Source organism: Phodopus roborovskii, unplaced genomic scaffold (assembly GCF_943737965.1).
Source record: "Phodopus roborovskii unplaced genomic scaffold, PHOROB, whole genome shotgun sequence".
Classification (NCBI taxonomy): Eukaryota; Metazoa; Chordata; class Mammalia; order Rodentia; family Cricetidae; genus Phodopus; species Phodopus roborovskii.
Genome location: NW_026126407.1, coordinates 2,428,508 through 2,446,902, shown reverse-complemented (window position 1 = coordinate 2,446,902; position 18,395 = coordinate 2,428,508). Strand labels below are relative to the sequence as shown.

General features: G+C 46.2%; 3 protein-coding genes across 6 annotated transcripts in view; all 3 read left to right on the top strand.

Annotated features, from left to right (window-relative positions):
* Positions 1–11,783, top strand: part of Psmd11 (proteasome 26S subunit, non-ATPase 11) — a 29,752-nt gene extending 17,969 nt beyond the window's left edge. The window contains exons 6-14 of the mRNA XM_051179802.1: positions 1,163–1,357; positions 2,823–2,967; positions 4,505–4,565; positions 6,330–6,392; positions 8,423–8,548; positions 9,229–9,264; positions 9,482–9,533; positions 9,995–10,137; positions 10,257–11,783. Of these exons, the coding sequence (XP_051035759.1) occupies positions 1,163–1,357; positions 2,823–2,967; positions 4,505–4,565; positions 6,330–6,392; positions 8,423–8,548; positions 9,229–9,264; positions 9,482–9,533; positions 9,995–10,137 (821 nt within the window). The 3' untranslated portion in view covers positions 10,257–11,783. The remainder of the gene's footprint in view (positions 1–1,162; positions 1,358–2,822; positions 2,968–4,504; positions 4,566–6,329; positions 6,393–8,422; positions 8,549–9,228; positions 9,265–9,481; positions 9,534–9,994; positions 10,138–10,256) is intronic.
* Positions 1–18,395, top strand: part of Rhot1 (ras homolog family member T1) — a 375,056-nt gene that overhangs the window by 215,948 nt on the left and 140,713 nt on the right. The window lies entirely within an intron of this gene.
* Cdk5r1 (cyclin dependent kinase 5 regulatory subunit 1) lies at positions 16,147–17,599 on the top strand. The gene is made up of 2 exons (XM_051179804.1): positions 16,147–16,270; positions 16,468–17,599. Exon 2 carries the CDS (start codon positions 16,611–16,613, stop codon positions 17,532–17,534), a length of 924 nt encoding a protein of 307 aa, XP_051035761.1. The 5' UTR covers positions 16,147–16,270; positions 16,468–16,610; the 3' UTR covers positions 17,535–17,599.

Below are 18,395 nucleotides of genomic sequence, written 5' to 3'. Positions count from 1 at the left end.
TAAACTTGTCATTTTGTCACAGCTTTCCAAGTTCTAAGATTACAGCTATGCCTTCCACATGTCTGCTTCTAGTGTTTCTTACACTGTTATAGTCCTCTGATTGCTGGTTGGGGGAGTTCTTACTATAAATCTTATGTGTGAGTGTATAGGACTCCGAATAAAAGCTTCAGAGAAAATGTAGTTTTCTTTTGAAAGCACATTAGAGGAAAATTTAAATCTTTAATGGGCTGTAAAGGTAACTTGTACAGGTTTCTGAGTTTTTCTTTATTATTGCCGTTATGAGTAGAGAGTGGGATTTTATGATATTATGATGTTAAGATTAAAGCTAACAAGGGAATCTAGACAAAAATGCCAGCTCCAAGGCATGTGGTTGCAGTAGGACCATGGGGGCCTTCTAGTCTAGGTGAGAAAATGGGAGCCTCGGGTTCAGAAAGAGATCTTGCCTTAAAGAAATATGCAGAGAATGATAGAGGAGGGCACCTGATGTCCTCTTTTGGTCTCTGTTCACAGAGACCTACCTGCACATAAAGGTGTATATACATTCACAGAGACACACAATAACAAATTTAAAACAAACCTTTCTTTTTATATATAAGAAAATTATATATATATATATGTATGTATATATATATATATATGAGTGTTTGTCTGCCTGTATGTATATGTATGGTGTGTGCCTGGTGCTCAGAGAGTCTAAAGGACGGCTGTGAATACCCTGGAACTGGAGCTACAGATGGTTGTCAACACCATGTAGGTCCTGGTAATTGAACCAGGTTGTTTGCCAGAGCAACCATGTTTTTAGCCTCTGAACCATTGCTCCAGCCCCAAACAAATCTTTCCTCAGGAGAAAAAGAGGCTGGTGTGGCAGCTCACACCTTTAAGCCATCTGGTCTTCATAGTGAATTCCAGGCTATCTACAGCTGTATAGTGAGTCCCTATCTAAAAACAAGGAGAATGCCAAGTGATGGTGGCACACGCCTTTAATTCCAATAGTTGGGAGTGAGAGGTAGGCAGATCTCTGAGCTTGAGGCCAATGTAGACTACAGATCGAGTTCCAGGCCAGCCAGGCTACACAGAGAAATCCTGTCTCAATGTCCATCACCTCCAAAAAGAGTGATGATGGTAATAAGGCTAACAATATACATATTTTCTCCTTTTCCAGGTTCTCAGCTGCTGCGGGAGTTGAAAAAGATGGATGATAAAGCCCTTTTGGTGGAAGTACAGCTTTTAGAAAGCAAAACCTACCATGCTTTGAGTAATCTGCCGAAAGCCCGAGCTGCCTTAACCTCTGCTCGAACCACAGCCAATGCCATCTACTGCCCTCCTAAATTGCAGGCCACCTTGGACATGCAGTCAGGTAAGAGGCACAGCACTGCATAGGATACACTGCTTTAGTGCTCACCTTTTCTTATGGGTGAAAGGTATGGGGGGGTGTGGCTGAAGCTGGAAAACAATTGGCTGATTTAAGAAACAAATTAGAAGGATACCTTTTTAAACAACTTCTTCCTATGAACTGCCTAAAATAATTAAGAACATAGTTATTGGTGTTTGTCTAGGCAACATACCTTAGGGGTTTCACTTAATTTATCTTTTAATCACTTAATGGTAGCATTTCATTTAGCAACTTCATCTTTTACTCTCATCTGCTAAGTACTTAATATATCTTGATAATGAACAGTGTAGGTAAGCACTGTGGTAGGTGGGGGGCTGAGGTCTTTCTTGTCATAAAGAGGAGTTAGGCTAATGTCAGAGAGAAGTGCTTCTTAGTCTGTGAGGCACTAATTTAATTTCCATGTCATTCCAGGTCAGAGCATAGGGTGATTGTAGTCATTTTAGCCAACTTTAAGCTCACCAGGAGCAACCAAATTGGGATTAGTGAGGTGAACTTTTGATATTAGCCTAAAGTAATACTGGTTAGCCATATGCATCTGTTTATGGACAGCCATACCCTGTCTCAAAAAATTAAGCAAAAAAAAAAAAAAAATATATCAGAACTGTGCATAGGAAAAACTACATTAATGATTCTTATTCTGTTTCATTGAGACTGTTTCTCTATGTACTCCTGGCTGTCTTGGAACTTGCTCAGCACACCAGGCTGGCCTCAGACTCCAAGATCCACCTGCCTCCACCTCTTGAGTGCTGGCATTAAAGACATGTGCCACTAGTGCCTGGCATGATTCTGATTTTTTATTTTGTTGCTTTGCTTTTGAGATATAATCTCATTAAAGAAAAAAAAAAAAAAAAAAAAAAAAAACAGGATGGCTATAAAATTGGTTTGTAGCTGAGGATGACCTTGAACTTGTGATCTTCCTGTTTCCACTTCCAAGTCCTAGGATTACAGATGTTTGACACTATGTCCAGTTTATTCGATGCTGGGGCTTCAATACAGGGCTTTGTATTATATTCCAGCCCAGAGTTGATATTACTAATTGAGGTCATTCATGTGGTCTGGGCCTGTGTGGGTCAGTTCATTTGTCTGCACAAGTGATACCATGGAGGCTAAACATTTGTTCCAATGGTGGTAGGAATTGGTGGTAAGAAGCATGGGAAAGAATACAGTGTGTGCTTTTTAGGGTTCCTTTTGCATTGGGTCTCTTATTCCTTTGGGATTTAAAAAGGTGCTACCGATCAGAGGCCAGAGACCTGGGGCTCTAATGTCAGTCAGCTCCTGTGAATTGGCTGTGACTTGGGGACAGTTCCTTTGTTTTCACTTGAGTTCATTAGTAACTTGATGCTGTTAGGGTCGGTTTCTAAATCTTTTTACAGCTTCCTTATGATTCTGCTCTTTTATATGTTTGTTTTTCCCCCTTCTTTCTTTTCAGGTATTATTCATGCAGCAGAGGAGAAGGACTGGAAAACTGCTTACTCATACTTTTATGAGGCATTTGAAGGCTACGACTCTATTGATAGTCCCAAGGCCATCACATCTTTGAAATACATGTTGTTGTGCAAAATCATGCTCAACACGTAAGTACATTAACCTCTGGGATGTAAGAATTTTAGTCTTTTAGCTAAGTTTATGCTATAGCAGATAGATACTTAAATTTTCTGGGAGAATTTCTCACTTTTTAAATATTCTGTTCTCCCAGGTACTGAGCCACAGGACAGAGCTCAGGAAATAGTTGATAGGTCAGTGTTAGTCAACTGGCCACCCAGAATGGAGGACATTGAGCTCAGGAAATATGTGAAAAAGTGGGCTTTAAAAGGCATGCCTTTAATCCCAGCACTCCCGAGGCAGAGGCTGGTGGATCTCTGAGTTCAAGGCTGGCCTGGTCTGTAGAACAAGGTCCAGGACAGCCTCCAAAGTTACAGAGAAACCCTATCTCTAATCCCCCCCCAACAAAGGGGGGGCATGATAATTAAGTGGTAGTAAGGGCTAAACCTAGAGCCTCATGCATGTTAGGTAAACACTATGTCCCTTAGGTTTGTGATATTAAAATTTTCTTAATTGTATATTTTTCATTTATTATTATTGTTATTGGAGGGGATATATCAGGGGATACAGGATCTCATGTGGTCCAAGCTGGCATTATCTTTTTTGAACACATAGAGATCTGCCTGTCTCTGCTTCCCAAGTGCAGAGACAGGTGTGTGCCACCAACTTCCACTAGCCTTAACTTTTTTTGAAAATATATTATTTATTTATTTATTTATTTTTTCAAAGACAGGGTTTCTCTGTGGCTTTAAAGGCTGTCCTGGAACTAGCTCTTATAAACCAGGCTGGTCTTGAACTCACAAAGATCCACCTGCCTCTTCCTCCCGAGTGCTGGGACTAAAGGTGTGCGCCACCATGCCAGGCTTTGAAATTTGTTTTTATTATATGTGTACATGGGTTTCTTTGGATATGTGTTTTTTGAATGTATGTCTATGCACTACTTGCATGCCTGGTGTCCAGAAGGCCAGAAGAAGGCATCAGATCTCCTGGAATTAGAGTTAAAGATTGCTGTGAGCATCCATGTAGTGTTGGACATGAACCCAGGTCTTTGCAAGAGCAACAAGTGCTCTTAACAACTGAACCATTTCTCCAGCCCTGGTCTCAGCTTTTTATGTAGATTAGGATGATGTTGATGGCCCATTTCTACTGTCCAAAGTGTTGGAATTGGAGGCATGAGCTACCAGTGCTGGGAAATAAACCCAGGCAAACACTCTGTCAACTGAGCTGCATCCCAGGCCCAGTGTTAGATCTCACTGTGTAGATCAGACTGGCCTTGAATTCACAGATATCTGCCTACCTCAGTCTCCATATGGTGTGCACTACCACGCTCAGCCACACTCTTTAATTTTGAGAGGTTTTTAATTTTCACTGCTAGCTTTGGCCAAGAGTAAAGAAAACCTGACTTCTGCAGTGTTGAGACATGGATTTAGTTGATTTTCCAATGTGGGTGAGTCTTCACAATAGAATTCTGGTAAATAGTTTATCTAACTATGATTAGAATCACAATGTCCCGGAGCAGTTGACCAAGCATGTCTTTTTACTTGTTTGTTTGTTTGTTTATTTTTGTAGCCCAGAAGATGTCCAGGCTTTGGTGAGTGGAAAGCTTGCACTTCGATATGCAGGGAGACAGGTAAGGAATAGACTGCATTTCTGCTTATGGTCAGATTCATGATGTTTGATGGGACCGGTGCTCCTCAGGTCTTCCTCCTACATTCCGCACTCCTTGTTTTCTTCCCTTAAGCTCATTCACTGGGTTTTCTTTATTGTTAAATTCTTGGCCTAGAAATTAAGTGTTGGTCTTTATTATAGACATAGGTAATTTGAGGGGCTTTTGCTATTAGGTTACAATTTATCTTTGATCAGATCTTCCTGTTGTGTGTCTGGCTTGCAAATATAAGGGGTGTGTCTCATATCTTGATTCTCAGAAGGCTGGTGAAATGTATGTGCGTGCTTGCAGGGAGGCCAGATTACTTTGTGTAAGAACTAGATTATAAGTGTTCATACTGTGAATGTGAGTATAGTTTAAAAAGACATCTTTGGTTGATCATCCTTTTTATATTTGAGTAGATGTGAATGACTTTTTAGAGCACACAGTTTTAAGGATGATGTTTCAGATGTTTATCCTATCTGCTTTTTGTCCTTCGGCTGTCATAGTTAAATAAAAGCAGTCATTCTGAATTTCAAATATAATTGTCTCTAAACAATGAACAGATTAGCTATCTCTCTAAATCCATGGAATACTGTTAACAAAAACTGATTTCCTCTTTCTCTGTAAGTGGTCCTAATTGGTTTTTCCTTTGGTAAAAGTTTCCAAGTCAGTTGTAGTTCTGACTTTGGGAATATTGGCTTTTATTGTAGAGACTTCTCTTAAGAACTAGAATTGAAGCACTCACCTTTAATCCCAGCATTAGGGAGGCAGAGCAGGCAGATCTGTTAGTTCTAGGCCAGCCAGGACTACATAGTAAGAACCTGGCTCAGAAAAAAACAAAACTAAGACCCCCACCCATCTCTTCTCCCCCCCCCAGGAAAAAAAAAACAAACAAACAAACAGGACTTGTAGAGTTGAGACAGGATCTGCAAGGATAGCTGAGAATGGTAGACTTAGATTTTGAGCTTTGATTATCTGGCTCTGAGTTCCAGTGTCCTCGTTAAGATATTTATTCTGTCGGTAGGGCAGATACTGGAGGCAAACTGTGCTCCTGACAGCCTGCACCATTTAGTCTTCCACATAGACTTATATCCTTACTTAAGTAGGCTGACACACAGGAGTGTCCTCTGGGGCTTTGTGCTTCAGTGACAGCTTTCACAAGAAGACAGGCTTATCTAGAGATGGGTATGAGTGGAGACTTGAGTTTGGCAGGTACCTTTTTATAACCAAGCTAGAAGTTTCTCTTGGTCATTGTACATTCAGTTTGGCACGGTGTAGTGTTTTAATGTTCAGGTGTAATATGTGGACTACTAATGCCTGAACCCCAGGGTGGACCTCACTCAGTCAATTGTCAAAGCTAGCAGAGTGAACCTTGATAAAGCCCAGGGATTATTGGTTTGAGGGCAGAAAAAGTTAGGTAGATGTGGAGATAAGAAATCTTGGAGTAAGGAGAAAGAAATCACAGTTCTTGTGTTATTTTCTCTTTCAGCTTAGTTTCTCTAGAGAATCCTTATCCGGGTCTATCCTTTTGGGAAACTTCTATTTAAGTCACTTCACATTTCAAAGGGAAACTGGTTGGTATACCGTGATATTTAATACTTCTGGCTTTTCTTCCAGGGCCCCTTAAAAAAGTGATGGTAGGGATAGGTCATTGTTTTTATAACAGAAGGTGTGTATCTTATGAACTTTCAGGGCAGATCAGTTCCATGATTTTTTTTCTTTTTTTTTCTTTTTTTAAATTCTCAGACAGAAGCATTGAAATGTGTGGCTCAAGCTAGCAAAAACAGATCACTTGCAGATTTTGAAAAGGTGAGTATGCTATTGCATTGATGGGGAATGGGTAAAGAGGGCCATTGAAGAACAGTTTCAGCTGGGCAGTGGTATTAGCCCAGCACTGGGGGAGGCAGAGGCAGGTGATCTCTGAGACTTCCAGGCCAGCCTGGTTTGCAGAGGAAGTTCCAGAACAGGTTTGTTACATAGAGAAACCTTGTCTCAGAAAATAAAAACAAACAAAACCCCCAAAAAAGTTTCAAAGTTGCAAATATATTATACATACTGATTCTAAGTGCTCTTCACCCAGAATCATCAAAACTAGGAAATAATTTTTTTACAGTGAGTGGAGTGGGGTATTGAGCTGTATTAAATTCATTTGTATATGCTTTTTAGTTTCAAAATTGTTCACAAATTAATAGTACATACTGTTTTTACAGAGAACCTGGGCTCCATTCCCAGTGCTCACATTGGGCAGCACATACCTCCTATCACTCCAACTCCAGGGAGATCCTAACTCTCTGGGCACGCACGCACGCATGCACACACACACAACACAGCACAATAAAATTGTTTACCTCTATTTTGGTAAAGTGGTATTTGGGGGATGTCCAAATCACATAATATTCATGTACTGTGACTTAACTCTAAACTCTAGGCCTCGTTTTTTCCTCACAGAACAGCTGTGGGTATCCCAGGCCTGCTTTGTACTCTGTGAGCGAAAGAAAAAATTTTGTTTGTTCACTTGCTTTATTTGTTTATTCATTCATCTATCTAATCTATGTATTTTTTTTTTTTTTTTTTTGTTAGACAGGGTTTCTCTGTGTAATGGCTCTGGTTGTTCTGGAACTCATTTTGTAGAGCAAGCTGGCCGGGAACTCATAGAGATAGATCCACTTGCCTCTGCTTTTTTAGTGCTGGGATTAAAGTTACATTTTTGAGAGTATGTCTGGTACTCACTTTAATTTTTGAGACAGGGTCTTGCTAATAGCCCATGCTAACCTCATTGTACCAAGTGATGGGGTTACAAGTATGAGCCACTTTACCTAGCCCTAAGAATCTTCTTTAGAATGATGCTGTAGGCTTTCTTTTTGCTCATTGGGAAGATTCAAAATGAGAGAAACAGCTTTTTAAGCACTAGGATATTTTGTATATTCTTTTTTAAACTGGTGTGCTCTTAGTCTGAGTTTAGTAATCAACCTAAAAACCAGACCTAGGCTGGGCGGTGGAGGTAGCACATGTCTTTATTCCCAGTGTTCAGAGTGCAGAAACAGGCAGATTTCTCTGAGTTTGTGACTAGCCTAATCTACATACAGAGCTAGTTCCAGGACAGCTAGGGCTACACAGGGAAACCCTGTCCCTAAAACTAACAAACAAATATACAAGCAAACAAAGAAACCAGTGTGCTTGGAAACAAGGGCCATGTGGCTTTGACCTTCCATGATAGTCGTCATTTTGTAATCACCTACCTATTTCTAGTTAGTATGATTTGTCTACTTCTTTTAGTACTTTAGAGCAAGCCAACATGAGGCTGGGGCATGGAAACTATTATTAAAGATAAATGGATCATTATATTAAGGCAGCCATAAAATGTCTGATGGAACACTTTTACTCATATAGTTCTTCTGTGATCAGATACTCCAGAAACATTAAGGCAGAAGAGAATTAGAAAGGCATTTTGCTTTCTTTGCCTACAGAGCAACATTGTACTATTCACACAAAGCTCCTAGGAGCTAGTTGTGTAATTCAGCATTCTTTCATTATTTAATCTTAGAATTCTTTGAAATATATGCTGAAAACTATGTGTGTAGTTTATTTGGTCTTTAGGGTATCTTAGCTTACACAATTAAACTTTAGGACCAGAAGGTGGTAGCTTTATGTTTCAGTCCTTCATACTCTTCCAGATGGCCTATAGGTACACACAAATGCATACACTCTGTGTGTGTGCGTGTGTGTAAGTGTGTAATATATATTATATGTAGACATGGGGGCTAGCAGACTTCTCAGGAGATTAGGAATAGTAACTTTAAGGTGCTATGCCAGTCTCTGGTATGAGCTTTGTTTTGCAGGCCCTGACAGACTACCGGGCAGAGCTCCGGGATGACCCAATCATCAGCACACACTTGGCCAAGTTATATGATAACTTACTGGAACAGAATCTCATCCGGGTCATTGAACCTTTTTCCCGGGTACAGGTAAGACTCTTCCTGGGAACTTTCTTTTCTTTTCTCTCCTTCCTTTCTTCCTTCCTTCCTTCCTTCCTCCCTTCCTTCCTCCTTCCTTCCCTCCCTTCTTCCCTTCCTTCCCCTTTTTTTTTGAGACAGGGTTTCTCAGTGTGGCTTTGGAGCCTGTCCTAGAACTAGCTCTATAGACTAGAACCTACAGAGATCTGCCTGCCCCTGCCTCCCAAGTGTTGGGACTAAAGGCACACACCACCAATGCCTGGCCTGGGAACTTTCTTAACGGTTTGGGCTAGATGTTACAGCTGTAGTCATCTTTTCTATATTTGTACAAAATAGGAACTCTCTTTCAAGGGTATGTTTATTGGTAAGAGGCCACCAAGGGCTTGAACTTGTCTGGATGGGAAATGAATCAAGGAGGATGCTGGTGGGGTAGAAGGGTGTGAGCTGGCCCCTCCCTGTGTTCATTATCTCTTTCTTACAGTCATTGTTCATGTGGTAAATGTCTTCTGTATTTGGTACACCGATGGGAGTGCACTCTGTATAGTGAAGGGCAGGCCACTTAAGAGTGGCCAGGGAGAGTCTCTGGCCCTCTTGATTCAGTAGGCTCAAGAGACACAGCAGTTATCTGTCCCTCTTTTTTTTATTGGAGGTAAATTCAAATGTTCAGTGTTGCTATCTGCTTTTCCTTTTAGATTGAACACATATCTAGCCTCATCAAACTCTCCAAGGTAAGTTCTCAGGATTGTTATTTGGTGGGAATGGGGTGAAGTCCTAGAGAGGCTGTCTTCCTTGTGGGGAGCTGAATGTGGGCTCAGAGCTGCAGTTATATTGTTGCCATTTCACTCCGGTCCATTTTTTAAAAGACTCTTTCTTTCAAAACATTGATGTCAGGCTGGTTTCTGATTAATGGATATTGGTCCCTTAAATCATGTACTTTGATTTTAGGCCGACGTGGAAAGAAAATTATCACAGATGATTCTTGACAAGAAGTTTCACGGTGAGTACACATCACATAGGCCAGAGCCTGGTTAGAATTTGAAGGGTGTATCTTTAAGCAGGGGCTGAGTTTCTCTTGTGGCAGTTCCTTGGAGCCCTGGCTCCCTTTGAAGAATGTATAAGGGCGCAGAGAGAGGAATCATCAGTTAAGACATTCATTGCTCTTGCAGAGGACCCAGGTTTAGTTCCTAGCGCCCAGATAGCAACTAGCTTACAACTGTCTGTAACTCTAGTTTTGGGGGAATTTGACGTCCTCTTCTGGCCTCTGAGTTCCTGCATGCACATGTGCTATGTATTCTCACACAGGCTCACACATATACGCGTAAAATAAAAGTTTTTTAATAAAAGAGATGAGAGTATATGGCAAAAATGTGTTGGGAGAAAATGAGGTGGCTAGGGAGTGGGTACTTTTTTATTGTCTAATACCTCCTTTTACCTGGTTTGTTCCTGTGTCTCTTGCAGGGATTTTGGACCAGGGGGAGGGCGTCCTGATCATTTTCGATGAACCCCCAGTAGATAAAACTTATGAAGCTGCCCTGGAAACAATTCAGAACATGAGTAAAGTAGTGGACTCCCTCTACAACAAAGCCAAGAAGCTAACATAGGTGAGTGCTGGCCCCAGGACCCAGGGCTGGGCAGCGCTGTCTTCTGCCTGTCGACACTGAACACCACCTTCTGGTCCTCACGGCTTCCCCGATTGACACTGCTCTGTCTTCTCTTGCAGAATTGGCTCTGTAGCGGCCCTTTGGAGAGTGTGTGTGGCGGGAGAGTGAACCCTTGGGGAAATGCTAGGAGATTCTTTCTTTCTGTTCTACTTTTCGCTCGGAAAGTTTTTAACCCTCATTGGTGCATCTGTATCCAGCGATAGGCGGCCAGTTCTCATGTAATCAGCACTGGCCAACTTGGGAGTGGGGAAATTGCTTAAAAAAAAGAAAAAAGAAAAAAGAAAAAAAAAAAAAAAGATTCTAAATAAAAGGAAAAAGGCTTACACTACCTAAAGCTGTGCTCTCTGCCTCCTGGGAGAGGGCCGCAAAGCCAGGCACCCCACCAACCACCGGGGACCCTCATCCACCTGCTGGGCGCCACCTCTCCTCCTCTTCAGAATTGGGTGTTTGCTGACCATCAAAAGCAACGACTTTTTATTCTGTTTGTACTGAACCAAAACAAACAACTGTGTATAGACTGCTGTTTTCTTTTTTATTTGAAATGAGGCGTTGGTGTTCTATCCCTGCCATCTGGCCTGTCCCCTTCCTCTCTGACATTGGCTCCAGCAGACTGAAGGGCAGGCTGATGTGCCACCATTACCCCTGCAGTACGGCTCTGCTCTGACCTGTGAAAGAATGGGAACAAGTCCAGGAGCCAGTGTCCACTACGGCCGGCCACACGGGCGCAGTGTGGGCCTCAGCCCTCAGGCTGCCTGCTGTGCATGTGGCTTTTCTCTAACACAGTAACTAGATTAGATGTCAGTGTTTTAACCATCCCCTCCTCCCCTCTTTGCTTTCTTCTCTTTCCTCTCAGCCAGGAGACCATATCCTTTCTCTTTCCCCTCTAGAGGAGTTGGGCTGTCTGAACTCCATCTGCTGCTTTCCCTCTCCACCCCTCTTTCCTGCTGTCAGATGGCTCTATCCCTTTTCAAAACAGTGAACATTGGGAATGAGGCTGGGGTGGGGGGTTTTGGGTATTTTTTGTTTTGTTTTTAATAAAATTTTTTTTTCCTCGTTGGATTTGAAGCACCCTCATGTCCCCTTCCTAGACTGTCTTTCTTTCCCTCTTAAGAGTGTGAGCCAACGGGGTGGCGCTGTTTTAGCATGCTTTGTCTCTGACGCAGTTCCCTAGCAGGCTGGGATGCCGTTCGGGCAGGTGAATGCCTGTACTTTTGCTGTCCCCATGTGCTGTGTCCTCTCATCCACACGGTCTTTTCTCTTTCTCCCCTCCTGCCTCCTTCCTCCTAGCCTCTTCTCTTTCTTTAGAACCTTTCTCAGATTACCCTTCCAGGTTTTGGTAATAGATTTCTATTTTGTAAAAGGATTTTGTTGTACCAGGTTTTGCATCTTCACTGAATCTGACTGGCTTTTATTTTCCTCTTCGAAATCAGGTTTTTGTTCTCAACCACCTTCTCTCCCCATCATGTCCAGTCACTGTTTTGGTTTTGGCATCATCAATATCAAATGTACAAACGGTTCTTGCTAACCAACACCAGGTATATCTGATGTTCAGATGAGTTCCAATAAAATAATTTTTTTTTTCAAAAGGTGTCTTATTTTTGAGTGCTGGAGGGTGTGTAAGCAAGTTCAAACAATCCATGTAGCTCTTCTGGCTTGGCCAGAACTCTGTTATTTCATTGCTTAATGGGAGTCTTGTAGCCATGCTGGGAATCCATATTTGGGGACTTTTGGCAGGAAAGTTGACCTGTAAGGAGTGAAGTCAGAAACGGAGCTCAGGTGTGTGTCCGGCAGGAGGGCCAGCCAGTGAGGACAGGTGGACTTGGGCAGTAGTCTTCCGAGCCTGTCTACTTATCTCCTTGTCTATGGGAGTGATAGGATGGATGCTATAGAAGTGCAGGAGCCAGCGTCCTGATGGCCAGCCTTGCTTTACCACAGTGCTTTACGGATCTTCAATAGCAGCTGTCTTCATACTGCTCTCAGATCCCAAAAGTGGTCTTCTGCGGGACTCGGGCCTCTGGGGGACTGCCAAACCCCTTTCCAGCCTAGCAGTCTTCGGTTGTAGATGTCTTTCTCTGTATAATTTTACCTTTAGAAAGTTTCCTTTCTATAAAGGATGTTAAAAATCTCCATGGGGATGTGGAGCTGGAGCAGGGTGGGGAGGGTTTCCCAACCTAAGCAAACCCCAAGCAGCTCAGGACAGTAGCCCTCAGTGTGATGACTTCAGACTCACACTGTCTGATAGATAGGCCCTGAAGCGAGTTCAGACTGTAACCACAAACCATCCTTTAAAGGCTTGGTGTCAAAGAAGTGTTTAGTAGTTTACTGTTTTTTATATGTGCATTGGAATATTTGGGGCATATTGGGTTAAATAAAGTATTAAAATTCACCCATATGGTCAATGTAGCTCTCAGGTAACCTCTGTTGGACTGTGCTGCAATATAAAATTATCATGGGTTGTGCCACGATTTCCCCTCCCAGGTCTCACATAGTTAGCGTAGCTTCCTCCCCTCCTCTAAGATCTGGCCATGGGTGGGCCTGGTTCTGGGCTGTCTAGCTGAGGGCCCCTTTTTGGCATTAGCCTTCAAGGTATTGGAGCTCTGTTGTGTATTAATGAGACTGCCTTTGAGAGTAACAGCCAAGAGGGCTGCTCTGGTGCCCTGCTGTGTGCAGGTTATGTAATCTGTGTTGCTCACAGGAGCCACTAGGTGCTGCTCTATGCCCTCAAAGACTTCCTCAAGAACCAGGTTTCCTTTGTGGTTTTTATTTGAGTCAGGGTTTTTCTGTAGCTTTGGAGCCTGTCCTGGAACTTACTCTATAGATCAGGCTGGCCTCAAACTCACAGAGATCCACCTGCTTCTGCCTAGCAAGGGTTGGGATTAAAGAAAGGCATGTGCCACCACTGCCAAGCTAAAGACCAGGGTTCTAAAGCTCTTGCTTGGAACTCTTGGCTGTACCACTTCTGTCCTTGGGTCAGTATGAGAAGTGGCATGTGTACAACAGATCTCTGCTGAGGTATTTCATGGGTATTTCACCTTGCAAGGCAGCCAGATAGGCTTTGGGGAAAGTAGGCTGGCTGTAGTGAAAATTAGATATCTTCCCTGAGCTATCTAAATACTAGGAAGAAAACATACCTGCACATTCAGCCGGCTCTGTCTTCTGGGTTCTTAATTCTACCATGTTGGACAGATTGTTGCCCTTTCTTCTTTGCGTCCCTGTTAGAACAGTGAGGGAGCTTGGTGTGTGTGGTGGGGGCAGAGGTGGGCTTGAGTGGGCAGGGGGACTGTATGGTGCCTGATGTGATGGCTGTTCATAGTCGATTACATCTGGACTTAACGAAAATCCAAAAATGGGGACACACCAGTGAGCGATTTTATTTATTTTTGCTTAATTTGAAGAAGATCCATTTCTAATCTGGTTCTTGAGGTGAGAAGACACATGCCCTTAATCTGGGTCTCAGGCAGGAAGACACCTTTAATCTGGGCCACACCTTCTGCTGGAAGGCTACATAGGACATGGAAGAAGGAAGCTTTCGCTTGCTTGTGCTGTCCTTGCTAGCAAGTCCATTCCTTCAATGGCATTAGAGCCTACTATTTCAAGATTCCTGTGTCCGCTGAAGACCAGATGAGACCGCTAGCCCTGTGGACTGATCAACTTCTGGATTCTTGGGCTTTCTGTCCAATAGCTGGCATTATTGGGAGTTCTGTTAGTCTACAGAACCCTGACTTTGAAGCAAGCTTGTCAGGCATGACTAAATGGGTAGGGTTCCTGACAGCCTTTTCCTTCAGCATGTAGGTTGATAGAATCCTATTCCTGTTTTGCTACAAACATGACTTTGTCTCTGGCAACGTGAGGAGTCTGGAGTAGTTCACGGAGAGGGTTTTGAAGGTAATGGGGAAGGGCTGGCTGGACAGAAGACAAGAGAACGTGTATAAAGCCATTCTGGAAAAGACCCATGAACTCTAGGATGAATTATAAAAGAGCTGGAATTCAGTTGCAGGCAGCAGCAGGCCCAGGTGTTTCTAATGGGTGGATTACAGCCTTCATAGAGACGTGTATAATTAGGGAAACAGAACACATTTAACTTTTGCTCAATCCTACAATCTAAAGGAACATAAACTTGAAGCCAGCTGAGAGGTTGGGTCTCTCCAGGGACTGGAGCAACAGGCTGACTTACAACTATACCCTTCTAGGAAGAGGCATTGGGCCGGTGGGGCTGAAAGGTGACAGGGTGATTTAGATACCACTGTGATGAAAAGGAAGAGCTCGGACAGCTTTATTTATTTATTTATTTGTTTGTTTGTGTTTGTTTTGTTTTTGGTTGGGGGGTGTTGGTTTTTCAAGACAGGGCTTCTCTGTGTAGTTTTAGAGGCTGTCCTGGAACTCATTATATAGACCAGATTGCCTCACAAAGATCCTACCTCTGCCTCTCAAGTGCTGGGATTAAAGGCATGTGTGGCCACTTACCTGGTAGGGCAGCCCTTTAAAGGGCAGCTAGGGTTGCTGACAGTCTGAGCCATGAGGCTTGGCTTGCTGGGTCTTGAGAGTTGATTTTGTGGAGCTGGTGGGGCTCATACCTCAGTTCCAGCAGCGGACACCAAAGCAGGAAGATTGCAGGTTGCTGGGGGCTGTGCTGTAAGGAAATGTTTTAAGTCATAAAGTCGCTTCGATGCACGAAGGGGTTAAGGAAGCTCCTGCTAGTGTGATTAGAAAGCCAGTGTGGCACCTGTCCTCAACCCTGCACGTACTTATTTTCTCTCCTTCCTGGTGTGAGCTGAGGCCTGGAAACTCTCACCAAGGCACGTTCTACCACCGGATCTGGACCACACTTCAGAATTGTGAGCTAACACTTCATTACTTTCTACATTATCCAGTGTCGGGTCTTGTGTTATAGCAATAAGAAATTACCTTCGACTTCGTTCTTTGAGGGACGTTGTGAGAAAGGGCACACAGCTAAGCTAGCTTTCCTAGGTGATGAGGTTCTGGAAAACGGTTTTTGGCCAAGTGTAGTGTATTTTTTATTCTGGTCACCAAAGTCCCTGAACCTTTTCTCTCTCTGGGTACATAAAGAAACTGGCACTTTCCTAACCTGGAAGTACTGCACCTCAACATGATGCCTGTTTTAGGGTAGTTGGCTCAGCTGTCGCAGGTGTTATGAATTCTCTAGGTCCGGAGATGGGAGTCTGAGTTAAGGGACGGTTTGCGGCTTGTTGGCCAATTTGAGTCTCCAGAATTAGTTCAAAATTAGTGACTAGTAAAGCACCGCCTTTGTGAAGTATGGAGGAGTGCTTGGGAGATATGCGTTGATGGTCAGAATATTCTGCAATTTTACTCTCAAATTTCAAAACCGGCAAATCAGAAGCTGGCCTGAAAGCTTCGATTTTGACACAGCCAGTGTTAGGATCCGTAGGCCGTCCCCGCCCTTCTGGTCCCGGGTTTCTGAGTCTTAGGGGACCATGGACAGATGCGGGACACAACTCTCCCCCTGTCGGCCGCTCGCCCGGGCCATCTTCACAAGGCGGGCGGCCTCAGCTGCGGGGGCCGCGGCGGGAACAAAGGCAGCACGTGTCTGGGCGGGGTCCGCCCTTCGCCCCGCCCTTCGCTCGCTCCCTCGCTCGCTCGCCAGTTTGCCCGCCCGGCCAGCTTCGCTGCGCGGCGCCGAGGCTCTCGAAACCCGGCTGCGCCATGCGGCGTGGGCGGCTTCGAGGCGGGGACCGGGAGCTGCGCGTTCCCGCCGCCCGCATGGTGCGCGCCCACTAGAGGCGCCACCGTGCCCCTCTCGAGCCGAGGACGCGAGTGGCAGCGGCCTGGCGGCGAGGACGAGCGGGCGTGCGAACGGCGCGCGCGACCCGGAGAGTCAGCCTGCGAGGCGCGCGCCGGGGCCGGGCGGGGCGGGGCGGACGGGCGCGCGGCGCAGACGGGCGGGGGCCGGGCGGGGGCGGGGCCGCGGCGTCTGCAGAACCTTGGACAGAAGCTGCGAGCCGCCGCCGCGCCGAGCCGAGCCCCGGGGCCGCGGCGCGCATTGCAGAGGGCCTGGGACGCAGCGGCTGCGGCTGCCGCGGGAGCCTGCCTGCGGGTAAGCCTGCGCGGACCGGGGCCGTGCGCGTGGCCGGGTCGGGGTCCTGCTGCCACGCTCGCCCGGTGCCGCAGTGGAAGCGCGGACTGGGGCTCGGTGGGGCCGCAGCCCGGGGGGTTAGGGCTTCGGAGGTGCGGGCGGAGGGGTGCGGCGCGGAGCCCCGCCCGGGGCTGAGAACCATCTTGTTTTCCACGCAGATCCGCAGGGCTACACGCGTCGCGTCCCGGGAGCGCCTCCTTTCTCCCTGCGGCCGCTTCAGGCTTGGTAAGCCTTCCTTTCCCTCAGGCCGGCAGGCTGGGCGCGCAGGGGCGCCGGCCCCCGCCGGGCGCGCAGTGGCACCATGGGCACAGTGCTGTCCCTGTCCCCCAGTTATCGGAAGGCCACGCTGTTTGAGGATGGCGCGGCCACGGTGGGCCACTACACGGCGGTGCAGAACAGCAAGAACGCCAAGGACAAGAGCCTGAAGCGGCACTCCATCATCTCGGTGCTGCCTTGGAAGAGGATCGTGGCGGTGTCAGCCAAGAAGAAGAACTCCAAGAAGGCGCAGCCCAACAGCAGCTACCAGAGCAACATCGCACACCTCAACAATGAGAACCTGAAGAAGTCGCTGTCGTGCGCCAACCTGTCCACATTCGCCCAACCCCCGCCGGCCCAGCCGCCCGCACCTCCAGCCAGCCAGCTTTCCGGCTCCCAGACTGGAGTCTCCTCGTCTGTCAAGAAGGCCCCGCACCCTGCCATCGCCTCTGCAGGGACACCCAAGCGGGTCATCGTCCAGGCGTCCACTAGTGAGCTGCTACGCTGCCTGGGCGAGTTTCTCTGCCGCCGGTGCTATCGCCTGAAACACTTGTCCCCCACGGACCCTGTGCTCTGGCTGCGCAGCGTGGACCGCTCGCTGCTCCTGCAGGGCTGGCAGGACCAGGGTTTCATCACACCCGCCAACGTGGTCTTCCTCTACATGCTCTGCAGGGATGTTATCTCCTCCGAGGTGGGCTCGGACCACGAGCTTCAGGCTGTCCTGCTGACCTGCCTGTACCTCTCCTATTCCTACATGGGCAATGAAATCTCCTACCCGCTCAAGCCCTTCTTAGTGGAGAGCTGCAAGGAAGCCTTTTGGGACCGTTGCCTCTCAGTTATCAACCTCATGAGCTCCAAGATGCTGCAGATCAATGCTGACCCACACTACTTCACACAGGTGTTCTCCGACTTGAAGAATGAGAGTGGCCAGGAGGACAAGAAGCGACTCCTCCTGGGGCTCGATCGGTGAGCCCCTGTAGCCGGTATCCCGGCTCAAGGATTCCATTTGTTTTTAAAAATTTATTACTAAACGAATCAAGTTTTGTGTACAGTATGTGTCTAGCAAAGCCACCAAGGGCCTCTTCCCATGTTCTCTCCTTGGGGTTTTTTTCCAACCCTTTCAAGAACTCTGGGGACTTTCGAACTCATGAACCTTGTGCAAACCCAGAAGATGCATTCAGAGCCACTTAGGCTGCTGACCACTTACTTTTGGGGATGCAAGGGACTGGCTTGTCCATGTCACCTGTACCCATGCTGGGTCCAGAGTAGATGAGGCTTCCCACTGTCCCATGATGGGAGCTAGAGAGAGGCAGAGGGGCAGTGGCCCAGGAGGAATTGACCCTTTTCTGGTGACTGTTTTATTCTCCCAAAGGCTCCTGGAGCCAGTTGTCTTGACTCAGGCTCTAGGATGTTCTCAGTGAGGCGAGCTCTCCACTGCCCTGGGGCATCAATGCAGGAGCCTGTAAGTGGGTCTGGTGCAAAGATTGTCCGTGACTGGTGACCGAGCACAGCCCTGTTTTGCTGCTTGGCTTTGGGTGAAGGGCTTTCCTTCCCTGGCAGGATGGAGCTACCCGCCCTGACCTTTTGTCTGTGCTCCCAGCTCCCACGTTAGTGTTGGTTAATGAGGTGGTTTGCTTATTAGATTCCTCTCTCATTTGGGGTCCCAGCCAAGGGGATGAGGTGAAGCTAGGGGCAGCTCCTTTCCTGCCCTGCGTGAGTTTTCATTTGAACAATGCAGCTCAGTCACTGCATAAGCCAGGACAGTAGCAGGTGCCCATGAGCAACACTACCTTCTGGGCAGGTGGGTTTCCATGCTTGAGATCAAGCTGGT

Coding starts and splice junctions, on each gene's coding strand:
- Cdk5r1 (XM_051179804.1), top strand. CDS start 16,611: ATGGGCACAGTGCTGTCCCTGTCCCCCAGTTATCGGAAGGCCACGCTG.